General features: G+C 57.0%; 1 protein-coding gene across 7 annotated transcripts in view; it reads right to left on the bottom strand.

Moving 5' to 3' along the window:
• Ae2 (anion exchange protein Ae2) overlaps window positions 1-22,545 on the bottom strand; it is a 169,847-nt gene that overhangs the window by 13,620 nt on the left and 133,682 nt on the right. For 6 of the 7 annotated variants that reach the window (XM_037229241.1, XM_037229242.1, XM_037229244.1 and 3 more), the window contains 6 exons: window positions 13,319-13,469; window positions 4,115-4,218; window positions 3,491-3,576; window positions 2,142-2,260; window positions 963-1,169; window positions 40-188 (listed from right to left, as the gene is read on the bottom strand). In XM_037229241.1, the coding sequence (XP_037085136.1) occupies window positions 40-188; window positions 963-1,169; window positions 2,142-2,260; window positions 3,491-3,576; window positions 4,115-4,218; window positions 13,319-13,469 (816 nt within the window). Of the gene's footprint in view, window positions 1-39; window positions 189-962; window positions 1,170-2,141; window positions 2,261-3,490; window positions 3,577-4,114; window positions 4,219-13,318; window positions 13,470-16,825; window positions 16,941-22,545 lie in introns of those variants that run through there. The other variant, XM_037229245.1, reaches the window with a different exon arrangement.

The following is a 22,545-nucleotide window of genomic DNA, read 5'->3' as shown; positions in this document are numbered from 1 at the left end:
GCAGCCCTGTTCCCCTCCTCAGGGGCGCCACCAGCTTACGTCATGGGGCGTGTGGTCGAACTCCTTCTTGCCCAGCAGCAGGGTCTGGCCCGTGTTGATGTCACCGAGGTGCACCACGTTCATGATATTGCGGTCCTCCTTCTTTTTGACCTTGTGACGCCGGTGGCCGGCCTCCTCGAAACGGTGGCCTGAGGGCACGTGACATTGGGCCCGGTTAAACACTGATCAGACCGGACTGAGCGATTACACAAATCACGCCAGCATTTCAGCACGTGTGGTTAGACACCCAGCGATCGAATGTCAGCGGTTTTAATCAATATACCTGATGACGTTTGCTTACTTCCGATCACACCTTATTCGGAACTTTCATAGCGCGTGGCATGGCGACATTCTACCGCAGATTTGTGTCACGTGCCACCTGAAGCCAATCTGGCATAACAAACTCGGATCATTTTTTGACACGTCGTGTCAGCAATCGACGACATAGATTGCTATCAAACGAACAATGTGTACGCATACCAGTCTTATCTCCCGTGTTTATTGTCGAAGTGTATTTGCCACCCATGCGGTCCGATGTCCCGAGTTAATCTGCGAACGGTGTGTGCATAACCGTCGCCCCACCATCCACTTCTGACTGTTTACGCACTCGGTCCATCAGATCCGAGTACATGCTCGGTGCTCGTGACCAGATGCCAGTCAGATTATTGCGCGTCCCCGTTCTCACTCTCATCCGCCTTGGTGGTGATGCGACCCATTTCCGACCATGTGCGGACGCATTCATTTGCCGAATGTTCTCAGATGCGCTGAAGCACATCCAGTTCACTGACGGAAGATCCGCCCACCGGAATCAGCCTCTGCGCCCCGTGTCCCTGTACCCTTCCCCTCTGCTGTGCACCCCACCGCCCTATGCTGGCCGAATCTCGCCCCCTGTCCGTGCCCGCTCCCAGACCGGCAGCACTGACTGGATATGTCGTCCAGATGGCCGGAGGCGTCTTCGTCATCGAGCGGACCGTGGCCGGTGGAAGTGCGCCGCGGCCGCCGCTCCGAGCCCGGCACCCGCCGGCCGGCCGGGTCCTCCACGTGTCGGTGGCGGCGGTGCTTGCGCTCCCGGTGGCCGGGCGAGGCGGTCGCCGCGCCCGCCTCCTCCTCCTCCTCGCCGGGGTCTTGACCTGCGGGCGGCGTGCGGCCTGATCGGCGCGCGGACTTTAGCTCGGGCCGAGGCGGGGCACGCTCGCTCACCAGGGAGACAGACACGACGACAAAAAGCACGTGCAGCTAGTGCAGTGTGAGAGACAAAGACGTGACACGTTGGCTGTTGAGCAACACAGTCAGGTAAGCGTTACTTTGCAGTGCGGACAACTGACAAGAGCGAAAAAGGACGGACGAACGGAAAACATAGCGAACGCGGTAGCACACTTTTTAATTCAATTGCTTGCATTATGCGATGGAAAAGTCCGATTTTAGGCTATTCTCTGAGTGCAGGCTGTCACTTGGCCCTGCTTGTTAAACCATTCCAGAAAGTAGACCATTTTCTTCTCTGTGAGATGTACCATGCCAAAGAGCTGCGCCCTTTTATGTAACGCCTGCAAACGGTCCGCCTAATGTCTCTCACAGGAGCGCAGCGAATAAAGAAACATGTCACCAAACAGGGCCGTGACCGGGGCCTGCGCGTCACAGAAAAGCGCGTGAACATTTCAGAGCGCCTTATGAAATCCGAAGCAGGTGATGTCATAATGCATTGCTAAATCAGACGGGACACAAGCGGGGAAGCAGCGTGCCTCGACGTTGCATTAATGTCTTCGCGATTGCATCAGGGAAACGAACGCGCAGGGGAAGACGCATTCTATGACCCGTGCAAGCACTTGCGGAAGCCACAGGACACTCAACACATTGCAGGACAAGTCCCCAGTCTTGCATCACGTCCGTGGCACGCATGACGAAACCGTGCGAGCAAACCCGGCGGCCCGACCAAGCTGATGGATGCGGTTCGCACAGAAGCATGTCCTCACGCGGCGTGGGTAAATCATGCCACGCTCCGCGCTTGAGAGAGGACTAAGAACAGGGCGGACGAACCGCAGGGGCCCGAACCCTCGTCGTTCGGCCGTCTGTCCTGCGGCCGCGCGGAACCATCGCCTACGTACCGACTTCGAATTGGACGCGGCTGTCTTTGTCGTCGGCGTCGGGCGCGTAGGCGCCGCGGCCGTCCACCTGGGGCGCCTCGTCCGTGACAACGAGAGTCGGCACCTGGCGGGGCTGCCCACTGCCGAGGGAGGACGGCCAGCCGGTCACACACGGCCGGGGCAGGTCACGCAGGTCACAGGTCACGGACCACGCACCGGGGCGACCATAAGCGGGGCGCAGACAGAGTGGTCCTATTGGGGCTTACATGCCGTGGACCGCACAACCAGTCATCAGGTTAACGTCTGAGCGTAAGCCACGATGCCAGAGGACACCATCACTTTGTCGGATAAATTAGTGATGGGCTCCCATCGGGGGGCTGGATCCGCACTGGGGCCATAACCATATCCATGCTCGCTGCGCATGCCAGGATATGTATCATTTGGATATTCTGACTTGCCCAATGAACATGGAGATATCACTTGGAAACGATGGGGCATGGCTAAAGATAGCGGCCTGCAGAAAAATGGCTCTGATCACTCGCCATGCAGCGGAAAGCGTCAGACGCTTTTACTCCTCGTCTGGCATCAGGCAGTTGGTCAAAAACTGACTTTGTGGGTGACACAGAATTCCAATAAAATTTATAGAACGCCGGCTATATATATATATATATATATATATATATATATATATATATATATATATGCGTGTGCGCGTGCGCGTGCGCGTGCGTGTGCGTGTGCGTGTGCGCGTGCGTGCGTGCGTGCGTGCGTGCGTGCGTGCGTGCGTGCGTGTGTGTGTGCGTGTGTGCGTGCGTGCGTGCTGTGCGTGCGTGCGTGCGTGCGTGCGTGCGTGCGTGCGTGCGTGCGTGCGTGCGTGCGTGCGTGCGTGCGTGCGTGCGTGCGTGCGTGCGTGCGTGTGTGTGTGTGTGTGTGTGTGTGTGTGTGTGTGTGTGTGTGTGTGTGTGTGTGTGTGTGTGTGTGTGTGTGTGTGTGTGTGTGTGTGTGTGTGTGTGTGTGTGTGTGTGTGAAATTGATAATATTAATCATATCAATATAACTAATGACGCGACCAATCAATTAGTGCTTTCAAGACTGAAATCAGGTATAAGACGACCCGCGAATCAAAACCGGTCGTTGTCAACTGTTCAAAATAGGGAAGGGCTGGGGAGCTCACACTGCCTCAACCTCCTCAACGTCCGGGCGTGGCAATCTGTGTGAGGGTGCGGGGGGAGGCATTCCGGCCCACCTGACGCCCTTTCCGTCAGGGTGGGGGGGGGGTCACTGTGCGTGAGCGTGATACACCACACCGCCTCGACCTCGCCTCCCTCTGGGTGGGATGGTGTCAGTGTGCGCGAGCGGAAGACACTCACGGCGCCTCGGCGGACGGCTCGTCCTCGTCCTCGTCCGGCTCGTCGCCGTCCTCCGGGATGCTGGGCTGGCCGGCGCGGCTCGGCTCCTGCGACAGCGGGTTGACAAGGTCAGGTCCGGTCACGGAGGGGCGGGGGCACGTGCACAGCAACATCTTGTTTATCTCAGCGTCGGAGTAGCGCGGCAACAACATCGCCAGACTTAGATACGATTCCCCGTCGCATTCGTCGCACTCGGTCAAACCTTGATGGCACATAGATTATCACAGTTGTTAGAATTTACCCCAAGTCCTGTTTCGCTTAGGTATGGGGGAAACAAGCACAATAAGAGCGTACATCGAAGGCTAGTGGTTCAGAAACAGCAATTACGCTAACCAGAGTCGCATCAAAGGTTTTGACAGTGTCTCCGCCTAAGATATCGCAGCAGCTTCAGATCATATTCCAGAACATTTTGGACAGGAAGGGTTGGAAAATATACAACACCAGACCTGTTTACGAGTTCGATCCTTCATTCACATTGTGGTCGCTATAAACAAATTTCATCGGCATTTTTTCGAAGCGTTAAGAACTGTTCGAATGATCAGGGTTATGAGACCATAGTTCGTCAGCAACCAGAGTTATACGCACCTCCTTTTTCCCAGACTCATCCTCGGACTTTTTCTTCTTTTTCTTTGTAGCGACAGGCTTCAGCGGCTCATGCGGTTTGGCGTACTGGTTTTCGCGGAAGTGTCCTGGGGTGACGTATAGTACATCCGTTAGTCCAGTGTGACGAATGACATGAAAGCAGTGCGTGAGTCACGTTGGACGCTATGTCATGTTGGATTGCAATATATGCGGCCAGTGTAGGCAATCGCCGAGATTTTGCTAAAAAAAAACTTGACTACGGAAATCGTCGGGAACAACGAGTCTGTCAGTATCAACGGGTCATAGGAAGCGTCCCCTATTCCAGAGTCTGTTGACAATGACGGTCGACACAGGCCAGTGTATCGTGGCCTCGGGTAGTCAACGTTGCACCGTCAGAGTCAGTGACTCACAGGATTCAGCGGTGGAATCAGGTACCGCTCTGGTAGAGTCCGTGAGCTGATCGCCAACCGATAGTTAACAGAGTGTGCAACGACAGCCCGCACGTTCGCTTGCCCGTCGCAACTGATATCTGGGAATCCCTCGGCGTTCTGTCCGGATGATGACGTATCTGCTGACGGCGCAGGGGCTCAAAAGCTACGACAGTGCGCAGGCCAGACCAGTCCTGGCTGGCGGCTGGAAGTAAGAGCAGGCTCGCAGACGTCGCCGTCGACAGCTTGGCCATCCGACAACCCGGCTCCAGTCTTCTCCTCGCCAGCTCATCATGCGAACCGGCTGCTTGTCCCGGTCGCTAGCGACAACTCTGCTATGCGTCGTCGCGGCCAACGGCCTGCCATTGTCGAATTCGACGCTGGAGCGGACCGCAAGGGCGACGGAGAGGCACAAGGCGAGCGCTGGTACGGCGTTGGGCGATGGCAGCAGCAGCCTGCCGCTGGAGCGGCGCACGCTCTGTCCGTTCACCATGCAGCCACGCCACATCGCCGGCAAGGTGACCGTTGAGGAGGCGGTGCTGGACCCTGCACACGAGCCGCCGACGAGCTGCTGGGGACGGCGGCACCTGCTCGGCCGTGCACAGCACAGTTACGACTCGGCTCTCCTCGGGGGAAGACGAGCAGATGGAGGCGCGTGTGGCATATGTGTGCGTGATGGATGGCCAGACGGGCGTAGAGCTGGCCAAACAGGGAGCGGCCCTCAATCGCCGGTGACGATAACGAGGTGGCGGGAGTCGCTGCGGCGCCTGTTCATCCATGACGTCCACGCTAAGACCCGTTCGCAGATGCACGTCCGCAGAACAACGTCCTGGATCGGCCAGCCGCCACCCGCCTTAGAGAAACGCGATGTTTTAGACGTGGAGTGATTTGTGTGATTTCTGGAAGCATACGAGAGACCGGAATCACTTCCGGATAGAGGCATGACGACTTCAGTTTATTATCTGACAGACAATATATTCCGTCCACTGATGTGATGCTTACGTTAGATTAAGACCAAAAGTGCTGATTGGGTTACAAGTTTTTGGAATTCCAAAATTTTCCAAGTCAGATTTAGACACTGGACGGACATGGGCAAAAATCTTTGATTTTTTTAACAGCCGATATCATTCTATCGTGTTGCAAATTGGCGCGCACTTTAACGTAGTTATTGCTATTCGTTTTCAAAAAAATTGCTTCTGAGACATAGGCAAGCTAATGGTAGAACGATTAGAGCACACTAGAAAATACCTCTTTTTGAAAAATGGGGCAATCCCGCTCTTGCGTACACTGCCACATCTTACTTTGGCTATAAGACTTATAAATTGAGATGGGAATGCGAGCGCTGATCTTCCAACACTGGCTGTTCACACCAGCTTTGAGTTCCCGTGTTACGGCTCCCGTTTTCGCCATTATATGCTGATTGTGCTAGGTCAACCTGAAATGCCCACTTAAATTGTTTAGCCGCTTGTTTTTTTTTTAATTTGGTAATGTAGGGATGTAAACATAGCTGTTACACTATGAAACATCGGAGGTGATGAATTGGTTGGGCATGGAAGGGACATCTCGCATGTGTAATTGCATTGTACTGTTGTCCACTGCCCAATGTCCGGGTACTGACTCGCATCTGATATTTATATTAGAAAATAGCGATGGAAAGAAATGCAGTGCGTCTGGTGGTGGGACACGGCGCGCTGCTTATGCGACTTTCCGGACGCCAGCGGTGCTGCGGTGTACCGCGTGAGCCCGAGTCGAGTCGCCCGATACCCCGCGGTCGGTTTGTTGTTTTAGACAACCCTACACTTCTACGCATTGGTCTTGGTTTCGTTGGCGCGCTTCCCATTTGTTACTCGGCCTCAATTTCGCGTTCGTACCTATGAAGAAGTGCGTAACTGTGGGGGACGAAGCGGAGGGAGGACAAGTAGTGCGGAGAGCGGGTTCGTTTCTCACCACATAGTCAACCTTAGCGGACATCGATGCGAATTGTAAATCATGGATCTTTTCACGACGGTCTGTAATACACAGAAGTAGCCCATGATCATGTTTTTTTTTCTTTTCGTTTTGTTCGATTCGAGTGAGGGAATAAAAAAGGTGTAATACACAGAAGTAGCTCACGATCATGTTTTTTCTTTTCGTTTTGTTCGATTCGAGTGAAGGAACGCAGCGAGGTCAGCAGTGACTGACGTTGTTGGTTGTAGCTTTACGTAGGAATTATTTGATTTTTTGTTGGAAATTTTTCGTCAGCCTGATTTTTGGGCAATTTTTGCACGGACGGCTAGTCCATCCTTGGACAGGGGATGAGGGCTTTTAGAGAACGGCGGCTCTGATCAGGACATGCTCAGGAATCATGCGAACTGCAGTTGAGATGAAAGTGCGATGGAAGCAAGGTGAAGTCGATGCCTTATCGCTGAGAGTAATCGCTGAGTGTCGTCGGGAATGGCACAAGCTGGAACCAGTAATGAGCGGAATAAACTATACTAAACTCGGAAGAGATCATGCTGTTCAGGTGGGTTACGTGTGCAAGTGATGGAACTTGAATACGCGCTCGGGTGGGGTGCCAAATTCTCCCCCCCCCCCCCACCTGAGGGTTTTTTCGGAATGGTTTCTGAACAGCGTGGCGTAGTGGCGCCAAATTTTACATAGCTGTAGACAATTAAGTGGTGCATCATATGGTATCGCAAATTTAGATGTGCTTTGTAAGATCGCTGACCCACGGCAGGTCAAAGTCAGGACATGGATTAAGCAAAGTCAATTTCTCGGGAACTGTGCAGTCTGATTGAACAACGGAGTGTAAGACGAAGCCATGCATCTCTGAAATATTTACTCAGGCAACACAACATTTGAATGACTAAATTCCATTGACCTAGGAGCAGGTATGAAGGTCAGACCAAGCTCAAAAACAGTCTGCCTACTGCTCTACAGCTTGCGCTAGGGGTAGTTTTCGGTGCTCTTTCGAATTTTTTGATAACAGGAGCCGCATTAGACACCTCCATAGACTTCTTAAAGGTCAGAATAGGTCCCGAACCCAAAATGACCCAGGTCAACATTTATTTTTTAGGGACATGCCGCCTAGCGTTAACTTTGTCGCTTATTCCAATGCAAAACTCAAAGCACTCTTGCATCACTTTGGTCACCATGATCTTCAAAAGGTCATACAGGGTCACTGACCTGAAATGAGCACGCGACTAATTGCTTAGAACGGGTATCTAGGTCTGGGGACACTTTGAAGACCAACTTGGAGTTTGACTTGTGTTGACCTTATTCGACCCGAAAGTCATGACCTGGAAACCTCAAAATTGGTGTCTCTAGATTTCTTAGTTCCTGAGATCTAGGAGGGGGGTTCAAATTGGCCCCACCCGAGAGAAGGGCATCCCACCGGCCGCCCGAGTGCATGTTAATACGCCACTATACACGACTTATAGCCAGCACGCCTTGTGCGTCCCACCAATGCACTCCTTGAGCAGCGCTCCACAGCTGGGTACCCTGACCACCGGGCCGCGGGACAGCGGCAGGCGGATATCAGCCGGACCCGGCCCGAGCACAATCGCCGCATCAGCGCCACCCGAGACGGCCAGGTAGCCTGACCCGTCACCAGACCACGGGGCACAGTCGGACGGCAGGGCGGCCGCGGTAACACGCGCCCGGGTGGCCGGCTAGATACCTTTCGTTCGGGTGGGGGTGGGGGTCAATTTGACCCCCCCGAGATCTCGGGAACTAAGAAAGCTAAAAACACCAAATTTACAGGGTGTCTTGACCTGTACGTAAACTCACTTAGGTCAAACTTTCAAGTTCCTAGGTCATGACCTTCGGGTCAAAAAGGTCGAACAAGTCAGGCTTCAGGTTGGTTTTCAAAGTACCCCCAGAACCTAGATAACCGTTTCTAAGCAAAAGGTCACACGCTCATTCAAGGTCAGTGACCTTGATTGACCTTTTGAAGGTCAAGGTGACCAAAATCATACAAGATTGCTTTGAGTTTTGCATTTGACTAAGCGACAAAGGTTACGCTAGGCAGTATGCTCCTAAAACAAAATGTTGACCTGGATCATTTTAGGTCAATGACCCATTCTGACCTCTAAAAATTCCATTAAAGATGTATAATGCGGTCCCTGCTATCAATAAATTCGAAATGAGCACCAGAAACTATCTCATACAGCAAGTCCCTGGGTAACAAAAAAGATTGGTTTTGACCTTGGTGTGACCTATATACTTGACCTTAGGTCAATGTAATTTTCCCTTTCCTCTGTTGTGTTGCCTAAGAAAGCATCTCAGAGATGCATGGCTTCGTCTAACACTCCGTTGTTGGATCGGATTAAAAGATTCTCTAGAAATTGTCTTCGCTGAAACCATGGCCTAACTTTGACCTGCCATAGGTCAGCGACCTGACAAGGTACACCTAAATTTGTGATACCAAACGATCCGCTATTCCATTATCTAAAGTTCTGCTAAATTTGGCGCGGCTACGCCGCGCCGTTGGGAAACCATTCTGGAAAAACCTTCGGGGGTTCAATTTGCCCCACCCCCACCCGGGCGCGTGTTAATCAAGCCCGCCATCCCAGTGGCTCTCACGGTAGGCTGAGTACCGTCCCCCCCCCCCCCCTCCTGCCCGCCCTCTGCAGCCAGTCACGGTGCAGGTACAGCTCATACGTTCTTGCGCGGAACAGATGTTCGGACAATAAAGCACTTAGTGCCACCGATTATTTATATTCATCAGAGACTTGAGCTCAAAGCACAATTCTTAACCAAGTTGGCTTACATCCAAGCTGTTTTGGGTCATGTGCCCACGTGTTGCAGTCCGTACAACTATTGCATTGCATTATATGAAACGACCTTAAAAACTGTTTATTTCTGAAAGAAATACGAGATCAAGATGCCCAGCGTAAACAGAGTGAAAATATATAAGGGGATTAAGACGCAAGCAAACAAAAAACAACGGCAACACAGAGTACAAATTTGAGAAAAATTATGACTGGGTGCGGGGTTGGGTAAAATATCTACAAAATTTCGGGTAGATACATTAAGAAATATTACAAATTGTTGCTTGCGCGCGCTTCTTTTACCCACAAGCAGCTCTGTTCACGCTACTTTTGCAGTTATCAACGCTAAAGAGTAAGATTTTGTGCAAACTGTACGGCAACTCTTCCACAATTTAGAACTTAAGTACTGGTGACATGAAAGCGGATGGGGAGCGGGTGCGTTCAACCGGTTTGTGATGGGTAGCGGGTAGGCAGCGACAGAGCCCCATGGGTAGCGGGTAGGCAGCGACACAACCCCATGGGTAGCGGGTAGGCATGGACACAACCCCATGGGTAGCTGGCGGATTGCTACCCGTGAAAGCCTCTACGCAAGGCCGAGCCAGCCGACACAGCCAGTCATCTGACTCAGTCCTCAGTCTGCAAACTCTGACTCACTCCTCAGTCTCCCGCAAACAGAGCTTCGAGCAGGGCAAACGGATTGTACTGAACGGCAGAGAACTGGAACAACTCATAGTTTTGGCTCATAAGGCTCTTTGGGGAAGCAACCCGGCCGTGCCCGCAGTAACATGTCGTCAATCCAGAGAATACCCTGAAAGATGAAGACCAGGTGTTTATGTCATTTGGGGAAATGGGGTGAAGTGCAATCCTGTAATTTTGATGATTGTGAGAAAATTCATAGCCTTGCGCTGTTGAAATGTAGGTAAAGATGCTGAAGGAATCGGTCAACTTCTTCATTATTTACCTTATCTGATTTCTAGAATCTTACGAATTCACAAGTATCGTATCATTACGAGTAGATAATCGATTTGTTTGAACTACCGAGGACGGGCTGGCCGCGGGTCAACCCAGCCCAGGCTGACAGCAGAGCGCCCCGACCGAGGACGGGCTGGCCCCGGATCAACCCAGCCCAGGCGGACAGCGGAGCGCCCCGATCGAGGACGGGCTGGCCCCCGATCAACCCAGCCCCGGCGGACAGCGGAGCGCCCCTATCGAGGACGGGCTGGCCCCGGATCAACCCAGCCCAGGCGGACAGCGGAGCGCCCCTATCGAGGACGGGCTGGCCCCGGATCAACCCAGCCCAGGCGGACAGCGGAGCGCCCCGACCGAGGGCGGGCTGACGACGGCTCGGATGGCTTGCTGGAGAGAGGGTGAACACGTCACGACCAGAGTCGTGTCCGTCCCCCGGCGGCAGCGCGAACTTTACATTCGAGACTCTTCCAACACCGAACACGACGTCAGCGGCCCGTGCAGCAAACCAGCAGCCGGCTGCAAGCCTCGGGCCTTACCGTACTTCGTTGAAACTGCTTGCGCTATAAATAATGTGCCCGAAGGCGTCCCATGACGCTGAATAACCGTGTCATGCTATTTTAAAAGCGGTGCAGACGGCTCGCGAACACATGCTGCCGCATCTGCGCACGTGTCGCATCTCGCCCACGCATCGGACCGTTACCTTGGGCACTACAGCCCTGTGGCTACCCCTGGACTACCACTGATTTGGCACGAAGGTGCCTCGCACCGGGCCCAATACTCGGTGCTCCTCTGTGGCCGTAATGTGAACCGGTCCCCCTCTGTGTTCGTGTTTGTCCTGGACACATGTCCTCCCCTCCCTCGCGCTGCGTGCCCCTAGCAGTCATCAAGACGTGCGCGAGGCTAGGCGCACGGTTCACCAGCGCAGCTCAGACACATTCCGCGCCGTCTTGTGACCGCCGCCGGCACAGTCGGCACCGTCTTGTGACCAGCGCCGGCACAGTCGGCGCCGTCTTGTGACCAGCGCCGGCACAGTCGGCACCGTCTTGTGACCGCCGCCGGCACAGTCGGCACCGTCTTGTGACCAGCGCCGGCACAGTCGGCACCGTCTTGTGACCGCCGCCGGCACAGTCGGCACCGTCTTGTGACCGCCGCCGGCACAGTCGGCACCGTCTTGTGACCGCCGCCGGCACAGTCGGCACCGTCTTGTGACCGCCGCCGGCACAGTCGGCACCGTCTTGTGACCGCCACCGGCACAGTCGGCACCGTCTTGTGACCAGCGCCGGCACAGTCGGCACCGTCTTGTGACCGCCGCCGGCACAGTCGGTACCGTCTTGTGACCGCCACCGGCACAGTCGGCACCGTCTTGTGACCAGCGCCGGCACAGTCGGCACCGTCTTGTGACCGCCACCGGCACAGTCGGCACCGTCTTGTGACCAGCGCCGGCCGGGGCCTCAGCCAGCCACGGCCGCTTCCGGGGCAGCGGGGGACGCGCTGACCCGGCCCGGCCCGCCCGCGCCGTCATGGCTCGCCGCGTCACGTGACAGCCGAGCCGAGGTCGCCACGTATGTCACCGGAGCCGCGCCGGCCCGTCGGGACGCCACCTCTGCAGACGCGCTCACCGGATTACAGTGAGAGCGGCCCGTGGGCGCCGTCACACCGTCACACGGCGCTCACCAGCTACAGTGAGAGCGGCCCGTCGGCCGTCTCTCCGGACCGACGAACGCAGCGAGTGACTGCGGCGACGGCCGACAACCAAGCGCTCTTCCAGGCGGCTGGTCATCTCACCGAAGCAAGCGACGACTTGGGAAAGTGCTGAGGTATTCTCACATCTTCTCTTTCATTTCTGTGAGCTGCTCCGGCCAGACCACCTCGCTCCGACCAGATCACCTCGCCTTGGCCGGGGCGGAGGCATCTCTCCATGCCCCGCCGGGTTGTCGTGTGGGCCACCGTGCATACCTCAGCCGGCTGTCGGAGACCCTGTCCCAGGCTTGCGTCTCAGGCCTCGTCCGCGGCGTCGCTTGGCAGGAATCCCCGGTCGCGTCGGTGGTAGACACGTGCTGCCCTCCGGCCGTCCAATAGCACGGTCAGGGGCCCTCCAAGCAGTCGGTGGGGTCTGGTGAGATACGTGACTTCGGCGCGCGTCGGCCACGTTGGTCATCTCGTGAGGCCGGCCCGCTCGGCCGAGTCGTGACGACCGCCGGTGTTGTACGTAGGTACGTCTTATAAGCAGCGTTGCAGAGACAGTCCGACCAAGAAGACGACTCGTGCAACATTTGTATCCAGTCCGGCCAAGAGCCCGGCAGATACACATGTGATGTTCACTGCTGACAAGCCCGGGGAAAGACAGTCGAGCACCCTCGCGTCACTCGCACCGGCGCCTTGTCGGGTGACATTCCCGGAAGAGGCAGACGTTCTTGACAGTTCGGATAAGCAGTCCGCATGGTTCGCTGCCAGAGCAGTATCGCCCGTAGCTCGCATGACGCACACCTGATTATGCGCCAGCGCCGAGCTTTAACATAAGCATGGGTGGCGGTTCGGGTCGGGTGGGGAATACCCAGTGGGTATGTCGATCGTCTGCAGGGAGAGGAAGAGCGAACGGCGCACTGAATATGGCAAGTTAACCGCCTACCGTAGTCACAAACAACGTATGTACATCCTGGCATTCGTCGTTGAGACCGGACTATGCGACTAGCGTCCTGACTAGAGGACTAGTTCCAGCGAACATGCTGGATAAATTACCGCTATGGTCACGGGAAAGGCCACATAGCGTGCAGGAGGCTCTCCCGTGTGCCCGGATGTAACGTCTAGACCATGCCTGTTAACGTGGCTAAAGTCCCACACAAAAGAGACGCCACACAGAAGCGACACCTTCCGAGCGCGACACCCGAGCTGTTTGTGGCGAGGAGGCGACGGCCACCGCAAGACAAGGCCAACTGGTCGGGGCGCATGCCAAGCCGCCGAAGGGAAAGACATAGGCCGGTGGCCACCGCTCGTCGGGTACGGTCCCATCAGGTCAACACAACACCGTTGCGGGCGTGAGGGGTGGGGCGCGGCCGTACCTTGGAAGTCATCCTCGGAGAAGCGCTTGGCCGGCTTGACCTCAGTCTCCTCGGTGACGAGGGAGGCGAAGTCGGTGCGCTCCTCCGGCGCGCGGAACATGTTCTCCATCTCGTCCATGGCGTCATTGTCGGCCGCATATCGGTGGTACGGCTGCAGCGACAGGGGACGCTGGGTCAGACACGGCGCTGGTCACTGGCCCATGGGGGAGGAGTGGGGAGAGGGGAGCGAGGACCTCGACGGTGAGGTAAGCACTTGCAGTTGGCGGGACAGCAACCAGGAAGCAGCGGTGTGTTGTTGAGCAGTTCAATTAAAAAAGACACCACCCGTCAATGAACAAATGTGTTAAATGGGTACGAAGTGCAAAGAGGCAAAAAGGTACAACGCTGCTGATCATAATATTTTCTGAGAAAAGCAAGAAGACTTGGGAGTTGAGTGCACGTCAAGCAAAAGCAAGTGCATATTTGAACCGCGAGAGAAAACGGATGGAAAACACCATAACTACGGTCGTCTTCCGCGTGGCCCTTGACCTTGACCTAGCCTGTTATCGAGGCACGTGACAGTCAACGACGTGGGGATGCCGATAGGCACTCATCATGGCAAATCTGAATCCGGCGATTGTGCCCTCCAGCGGGCGGCGCAATCGCCCGGGCCTGAGATACCCCTCCCCACAGCACAAGGTCAAACGCGCTCTTAAGAGCCGAAAACAAGCTAAGAGCGGCATTGGATACCAGCGCGACCATTCGGACACTTCAGAGCAAGAAAAGCCGCCCTGCGTTGACGCACTGATAAATACGAATTGGACATCAAATGCCAGCACGCGTGTCCGCGCCGCGACCCCGCACATGAGTGGGGCGATTTTTTGTTGTTGTGTGTGTGGCCATGTTGCTAGAAATGTTACGTGAACGCAATAAACAGCGATAGAGATCAGATAGAAGACACATGGGGGAAGAAAGCAAAAGTGCAGGGGCAGAGAGAGAGAGAGAGAGAGAGAGAGAGAGAGAGAGAGAGAGAGAGAGAGAGAGAGAGAGAGAGAGAGAGAGAGAGAGAGAGAGAGAGAGAGAGAGAGAGAGAGAGAGAGAGGGGGGGGGGGGGGAGCGGGACAGAGCATGCCTGTGCAGGAGAAATGGTGCAAAACATCAACAATCAGCCGGTGATTCAAACAGCATACTCCCTTTATTGGAAATGGAATGCCATTGTGCGCCAAGGTTGGCAAGGAAAGGTTCGCGGTGTGCATCAAAACATGTGATTTTCTGGTGCCCAATAAGCGTCTTGCTGTTTTGAGACTTGCCAGCCGCGGTCAGTCCGAATGAAAAATGGCCCACTCATTGTGTAACCGCTCGGCTGTGGATCATGCACAACCCGCCCGGCTTGTGTTTTCTAATCAGCGGACAGGTGTGGTCGAGGCCGGGCAAGCCTAGATGACTAGAGAGCTGGAAAAACCGAGACGAGATGCCGGGAGAGACGAGTTGTGTGCGCATGTGTATGTGTGAGTGTGTATGTGAGTGTTGAGATGATGGGTGGGAAGACCGGACGCGTTTCCAGGAGAGGCTGCCTTGTGTTTGTGTACGTTCAGAGGGGAGGTAGTGGTGTTATCGTCGTTTGCTAAGACGTGACTCGCACCTGCAGGCAGCGCAGTCCCAGCCGCGAGTCACGCGGCTCTCCGAGCCGGGCAACTCACGATTCTCAGGAAGATTGCGCTGCAACGCACAAGCGCAGAGGCGACAGTGCAACGCCCAGCCATCGACCCCGGCGAGCTGAGCTGACGCCCGGGCACGTTTGCGATAGCAGGTTTCGACGCCGCCAAGCCAGGTCACTCGTTTCGCCCGGACGGCATATAGCGTATATTCTGTGCTACCTCGCGTAAGAAGAGGATGGACTTAAGGTCCACCGCTAACAGAGAACGTTTACCCGTTGCTGGCATGGAAAGCGCGCATTGTGCGTGGGAGTCAGGTGTACTTTCAAGTGACTTTCGTTGAATGACCCCACTGAGTTTCCAGTAGTTCATACATATCGAAAGTAAACTATAATTTGACAAAAGCCATTTCACATGAATCAATGTCCAATTACTTGTGCTGTTTTAATTGGGATTTGCACAAATTTAGAAATGCTTATAAACTGTTACTCACGAGAAGTGAGCACCAAGTGACAAACAGCACAGGCATCCATAACTGGTAACTGGCAGGAGACCAATCACTCATTAAGATATGTTCCATGTTGAAGTTGTTGGCAGCTGTGTGTCATTGGGGCTTTAAGGCGCACTCAGCTGCTGAGGCTATATGGCGTTGCCTGCCTCTCAGCCCTGGCAGGAAGGGCGGGCACCGCGGGGAATCGAACCCCGTACCTCTGGTCTCCCAGACGCGCAGTGGTGAGCACAGACGCGCTAACCACTGCTCTACCGGCACCCCTTGTTGGCAGCTGCTGTGTCCACGTCTACGGCCGCTCGGTAGTTCATACACGCCAATGCGCCCTCGGGGCATGTGCTCTCCTGACAGCCGACTGCCGTGAGGAATTTTGTTTTGCTCCGCATTGAAACCGGCAAACCGCCAAGTCACGCTGCGGGAGGATGGCCCTGCCGACCGCGGTAGGCGGGACAGGAAGTGAGAGTGTAGCGTTGTGTGCCTCTGGAATGTCCGGCCCCGTACCCAGAAACCTGAGAGGATGGCATTACTCCAACGACACATGAAAGGGGCGACCTTAAGAGCTACAAAAATTTATTGGAGGGCCCGGTCAAGTATGACCCGTGGCAGGGAAGCACCTGAGGACACCACGTCAGTGCCCTGGTAGAGCAGGGTTCTCCGTGCCCTGGGCCCGTGCCGGAGACCCCTGTTGCGCCTTGAACAAGGCCCTCCGGAGATGCAAGAGGGTCTCTCCGGGTCATCCGCAGCAGGGCCGGCCCGGTCGAGCGGCAGCCCGTGTCAGCCCAGCTCCGGTCGAGCGGCAGCTCATGTCAGTTCAACTCCGGTCGAGCGACAGCTCGTGTCAGCCCAGCTCCGCTCGAGAGGCAGCTCCTGTTAGCCTAGCTCCGGTCGAGCGGCACTTTGTGTCAGCATAGCTCTGATAGAGCGGCAGTTCGCGTCAGATCAGCTCCGGTCGAGCGACAGCTCGTGTCAGCTTAGCTCCGGTCCAGCGGCAGCTCGTGTCAGTTCAGCTCCGGTCGAGCCACGGCTCGTGTCAGCTCAGCCTCGGTCGAGCGGCAGCTCGTGTCAGCCCATCTCCGGTCCAGCGGCAGCTCGTGTCAGTTCAGCTCCGGTCGAGCCACGGCTCGTGTCAGCTCAGCCTCGGTCGAGCGACAGCTCGTGTCAGCCCAGCTCCGGGCGCGGGCGGACGAGACACGCAGAGGCGTTCCCGGCACACAGAGCCATTCTGCAGCCGAACAAGCGTCCCGCTCTCGGTGCCGCCACCAGCACAGATCCGGCTCGCTCGCCATACACGCACGAGTGTCCAGAGCCGAGCGACACCGCGGGCACATTCCCCGCGCCGCGCACGCCTCCCACTACGAACCGTACCTTTTTGAACGGCCTGGTAACCGGCTCCTCCTTGTCAGCCATGGCAGTGACTGCGACGGGGCGGCCGGACAGCGCTCAGACAACGCCAGACAGCGACTGAGCGGCGGCGGCGCAAGATCACGAGTGTGGCACGCCCGCCGCCGGTCCGGCAGCTCGACCGGCGTTATCAAGCGTCGCTACCTCACATGACCGTCTGACCAGATAGAAGGCCGCGATCACCGAGCCGGGCCGGCGTCGAGCACCACAGATTGGCGGAGAGCGAAAAACAAGGCGGCGCGGGGGGCGGCCCTCATTCTCGAATGTAGGTCCCGTGATGGGAACAAGAACGGCAGTGTACGCTGGGACAGAAAATGAACACCAGAGTCTTAGACGTGCTCCGGGCCGGTCCACGTCGGCGCATCGGTCGGCGTGCCTGGAGCCGCTATTTGACGAGGACCGCCAAGGCTCGTCGCTGGCGTCGAACGCAGCAACCATCAAGCCAACGGACTGACGAATCAATTGAATGTGGTGCTTCTTGTAGTGCTGATCCGCGTGGCCTACCGCGTTGGGCCTCCCGCTGATACCGAGACACTGATACGCTGCTTATGCGTCGAAACGAAGAGGCTGCACTGGTCTTATCTAGGTACTGAGCGTTGACCTCTGAATCGCTATTCTGCGTTATATACAAAAAAGCGAACACGTGTTGCACACCGAGACATGTGAAATGCTAAAGCCTACGGCCGCGACCGAACAATAACCAACTTGCACCGGCATCAGATTCACGAGTGAAGTCCTGCAGCGTGCTCTGAGAGCGTTCTGAGAGAGAGAGAGAGAGAGAGAGAGAGAGAGAGAGAGAGAGAGAGAGAGAGAGAGAGAGAGAGAGAGAGAGAGAGAGAGAAAGCTCTGTGAGCGTTCGGCGCTGAGCGGGGGCCAGGCTGTGGGGGCAGGCGGTGCGCTGAGCGGGGGCCAGGCTGTGGGGGCAGGCGGTGCGCTGAGCGGGGGCCAGGCTGTGGGGGCAGGCGGTGCGCTGTGCGTCACGAGGGGCCTGTTCGGCCGCGACTCCCGTTGACCGATGGCCGCCGCGTCCGGGCCAAGCCAAGTCTCGAACCGGCGGCCCCGACAGACGCCCGGGCCAAGTCTCAGGACGAGCGGAGGCCCCGGCCAAGCAAAGGCTCGAGCCGGGGGCCCCAGCAAACGCCCTGGGTCAAGTCTCAGCACGAACGCCCGGGCAGCAGCCGCAGTCGCCGCCTCCGATAGACGCCACGTCTCGGTCAGGTCGATGACCGGTGACCCACATGGGGTACAGCGATGGAGTGAAAGCCGCCGCCAAGGCCGGGCTTTGGTTGAGCGCAGCCGCCGGAGTAGCATCCGCTCCGGCTCTGACTTCACCTCCGGCCCCGGCCGCGGCTCCGGCTCCGGCTCTGACTTCACCTCCGGCCCCGGCCGCGGCTCCGGCTCCGGCTCTGACTTCACCTCCGGCCCCGCCGCGGCTCCGGCTCCGGCTCCGGCTCAGGCTCCGGCTCCGGCTCCGGCGCCGGCTTCGGCTCCGGCTCCGGCTCCGACTCCTACTCCGACTCTGGTTCCGGCTCCGGTTCCGGCTCCGGCTCTGGTTCCGGCTCCGGCTCCGGCTCCGGCTCCGGCTCCGGCTCCGGCTCCGGCTCCGGCTCCGGCTCCGGCTCCGGCTCCGGCACCGGCCCCGGCCCCGACTCCGGCCCCGACTCCGGCTCCGGTTCCGGCTCCCGGCTCTGGGTCCGCCTCTGGCTCCGGCTTCGGTCCGGTTTGGAGGAAGTCGAATCGACCCGAACCATGCCAGGCTAAGCAAACCGGTCCGATAATGTGGGAGGTGATCTGACCACTACTAGGTTACATTTTTCGTGAGTCTGTTCTAAACGGTCTGCAATGGCCACGCTTCAGACTTAAAGTGTCTGCTAAGCATAGCTTGCTGCGTTTCCACTAACGCAACTACCAAGTTGTGCCGTCCTTTTGAACAGACAAGTTTGTCTCCGCCCTCTCACCAGGCATGACAGCGGAGGGTTTTGCGCGTCACAAAATGCTACGGCACGACCGCAGGGCTGCAAGGGCCCCGGGCCTCGGTTGACTATCATTGGCCGTTTTAAGCTGACCTTTCCATGTCGGCCGGGTCAAACAACGCGCCAGTTCTGGCAATCGCACCCAGGGCCACTGGATACTGCGTCTGACATCATTCTCCAGACCAAGGAAGACCCAGGTTCTAGTCCACCACGGCTATAAAGCCTAGGATTGTGCTCACACAGTCCCGCGGGTCAGACGGTCACGGAAATGGTGTGTGTGTGTGTGTGTGTGTGTGTGTGTGTGTGTGTGTGTGTGTGTGTGTGTGTGTGTGTGTGTGCGTCCACGCACACACACACACACACACACACACACACACACACACACACACACACACACACACACACACACACACACACACACACACACACACACACACTCACACACTCACACACACACACACATGCGCGCGCGGGCGCGCATGTGTGTGTGTGCGCGCATGTGTGTGTGTGTGGGCGCGCGGTGTGTGTGATGCCTGCAGCACGTGAATACAACCTCGCAGATCCTTCCATCTATGCTGTTTATGTACCGCCATATCCACCCTTTATTTTCGTCGCATTTACCATCCCACGTGCCGATCCTGTTTTGGCGTCATTTGCCAAATGACCTGAAAGCCGTCACGCAGCAGCACGCTCAGTCGACGCGAGCCAGCTGGGGCCCCTGCTGCCGGCCAGGGATCAAACCTGGACCTGGTGTTGCGACAACATGCAGTAGCAGCTCGCGAACTGCTGCACCGAGCCTCGGTTGTGGTCGTCGACTGACACTGCTGTTGGACCGAAACCCGAGCTGTTTTGCATGCAGCCGCGTGATGGCAAATCCATTTAAGTCTGTTCTGCTGTTGAAGTCTGTTCGCCGGTTAGAACATTTGATGTCGTGCATAAGCTGCGCTTGGCCTCATGTATACGTAAAATCCGGCATAAATTAATCGGCCTTTTTCGTTCGAACGGCTGATGACCTTCCTTGGTGGCGAGAGTAGCCGACGTGGCGCCGCCCACCGCAGTAGCCGACCCTCTCCGACGGTTGTTGACAAGTGCCCGAGGGTCTCCACAGCCGACGTGGCGCCGCCCACCGCGGCAGCCGACCATCTCCGACGGTTGTTGACAAGTGCCCGAGGGTCTCCACAGCCGACGTGGCGCCGCTCACCGCAGCAGCCGACCCTCTCCGACGGTTGTTGACAAGTGCCCGAGGGTCTCCACAGCCGACGTGGCGCCGCTCACCGCAGCAGCCGACCCTCTCCGACAGTTGTTGACAAGTGCCCGAGGGTCTCCTTCCAAGATGCGCCATTTCTGACTCGACTCGCTGACAGAAAACCACATGGTGGCTGTTTATGCGAGCACGTATCTCGCGAGCATCATGACGGCCTTGGTCTCTCGTTAGCTCTGCATGCAAATACCGCCTGTTGCTAGCTGTCCTACATCCTGACGGCCATCGCCCGTCTGCCACTGGTTTGGCCAGCATGCCAGGGCCTCATGATCGGGCTCCTCGCATGGCTACTGCACGCCGAACTCGTGCTGCAGTCCCCGAATCTCGACACGGCGGCTGGCCAGTGGTCGTGGCACGGGAGGGTCGGGATGCGAGCCGCCTGTGGGTCGGCACCTCTAGCCCGCTGCTCTCTCGTCGCTGCCTTCTTCCTGCCGCTATCTTGTCGCTACCGGCTGTCGTCGCTCACCGGCTGCTGCCGCCGCTCACTAGCTGCTGTCGCTGCCGCCGCCGGGACTGCCCGGCGAATGGCGGTGTGACCCGCCTGCTCGCCGCGGACGCACGTGCCCAAGCACGTCACATCGAGGCGGCACGGCACGGCACGCCCCTGGCAGCCGAACCGGACCCTGGGGCCGTGCGGCGCGAGCCCACGCACCACCACCACCCATAGGCGGATAGACTGACGCTGACACGGCGTCATGACACGCGCATGCTGCGCTGCGGCGTGGCAGCTGCGGCGTGACCGGCCGGGAGCGCAGACGGAGCTGTGATCCGACACGGTGTCATGACACGCGGATGTTGCGCTGCGACATAGCACCTGCCGGGGGAGCAGGTTGAGCTGCGATCCGCGCCGGACGAGATGGCAGCCCTTTTTATGAACGCGGCTGGTAAAACTGGGCGCGCACAACTTCTGTCCAAGCATGAGATGTTGTCCGAGGAGACTGGCGGTCCTGCTGAGACCCATGTCAGCAAGAAGCGGACTGGTCGCCGCGGCAGTTCACATTGGGCGGCGCTCCACGCCGAAGTAGTCCACGTAGCCAATGCATGGGTGTCCCGTCCTATCCTATCCTGTTCTGCCCTGCGCGCTTGTCGTTGAGAACAGTTGTAGCATGTCCACTTGACACATTCGTATGGTGATCTCACACAGTCGTATGTCCATTCGTATGGTGATCTCACACAGTCGTATGTCCATTCGTATGGTGATCTCACACAGTCGTATGTCCATTAGTATGGTGATCTCACACAGTCGTGGAGCCGAGTTCTTATTCAGACCGATGGAAAACTTCTCATGAGCGGAAGCCGCGCGAGGCCAGCGGCATTGCATGGTGCGTCATGAGCACTGATATGACGCTACGGCGCCGTCCGGCGGCGGTGCCGGACCGCAGTTCAGGTCCATCGGCAACCTGCGCCGCGGACAGGCCTGCCTTTCAGTTGCTGTCGGCGCAGGCGCCGTCGATGGCGGTCACTCGATGCATGCGACAGGGACGAAGCGGTGCCGACAGCCGGGACCCACGGAACAGCAACGGGGCTAGTGGAACGCGGGCAACAGTACGGCAACAGGATTTGCGGAACGACGAAACGGGACTCACTGAACGACGGCAACGGGACGGCAACGGGACGGCAGCGGGATGGCAACGGGACTCATGAAAACAACGACAACGGGACGGAACAGACTCCAGGAACGACGGCAACGGGACGGCAATGGGACTCGTGGAACGATGGCAACGAAAGGCAGCGGGACTGGTGGAACAGGGCTGCGGGCGGTCGCCAGCGCCGGCCAGGGGCACGGTTCAACAGGCACAGTCGATCGAAGGCCACAGGTAGTACACGGCCCCGAGCCAGCCGTTTTGTTATGCCACCCGGAGGAGGTCCCGATACGCCGGCCGCCCACGCGGCACGGCAAGGCTGCGGCCGGCTAGTGCCCAGGTCGGCGCTTGGCGGCGGGGAGAGTTCTGTCGACGGCCCCCAGCACCGCAGTCCGTGCAGCTGCGCCCGACGCTGCTGGATCAGTGAGACGCTCAGCGTCACTACGTGGTTCGGCTGCGTTCATCATCGAGCACAGGCTCGTAACCCACAAGCGCACCAGTTATCCGCAGTTAGATATTTTTGGGTTGTGTTTCATAAACATGAGCTATGCTCTGTTGCATGCAACACCGTTTCAAGCGGATTGCACGGGACGGTTTGCGTCACGACAATGCTTGCATATGCGCTTAAAAGTCATGGAACAGCTGTGCTACAAATTTAAACACGCAGAACATGAGCTTTCATCGTTTGGTTTTATTAATGATTCAGTATGTTTGCCTGCTGACCTCAGTATACTTCAAACACCAAATATGCTGGGTAAACTAATATTGCGCGTTAAGGAAAAATTGAGCTGCACTTTGTCTGCTGATGCCAGGCAACTACGTATGCATGCTAAAGTGAGCTCTAGCGAAAGGTTAGGTCTTAACAAA

This window comes from Pollicipes pollicipes, unplaced genomic scaffold (genome assembly GCF_011947565.3).
Source record: "Pollicipes pollicipes isolate AB1234 unplaced genomic scaffold, Ppol_2.1 Scaffold_6138;HRSCAF=7277_pilon_pilon_pilon, whole genome shotgun sequence".
Classification (NCBI taxonomy): domain Eukaryota; kingdom Metazoa; phylum Arthropoda; class Thecostraca; order Pollicipedomorpha; family Pollicipedidae; genus Pollicipes; species Pollicipes pollicipes.
The sequence above is the reverse complement of the archived record's forward strand: the minus strand, read 5'-3'. Positions and strand labels throughout refer to the sequence as shown.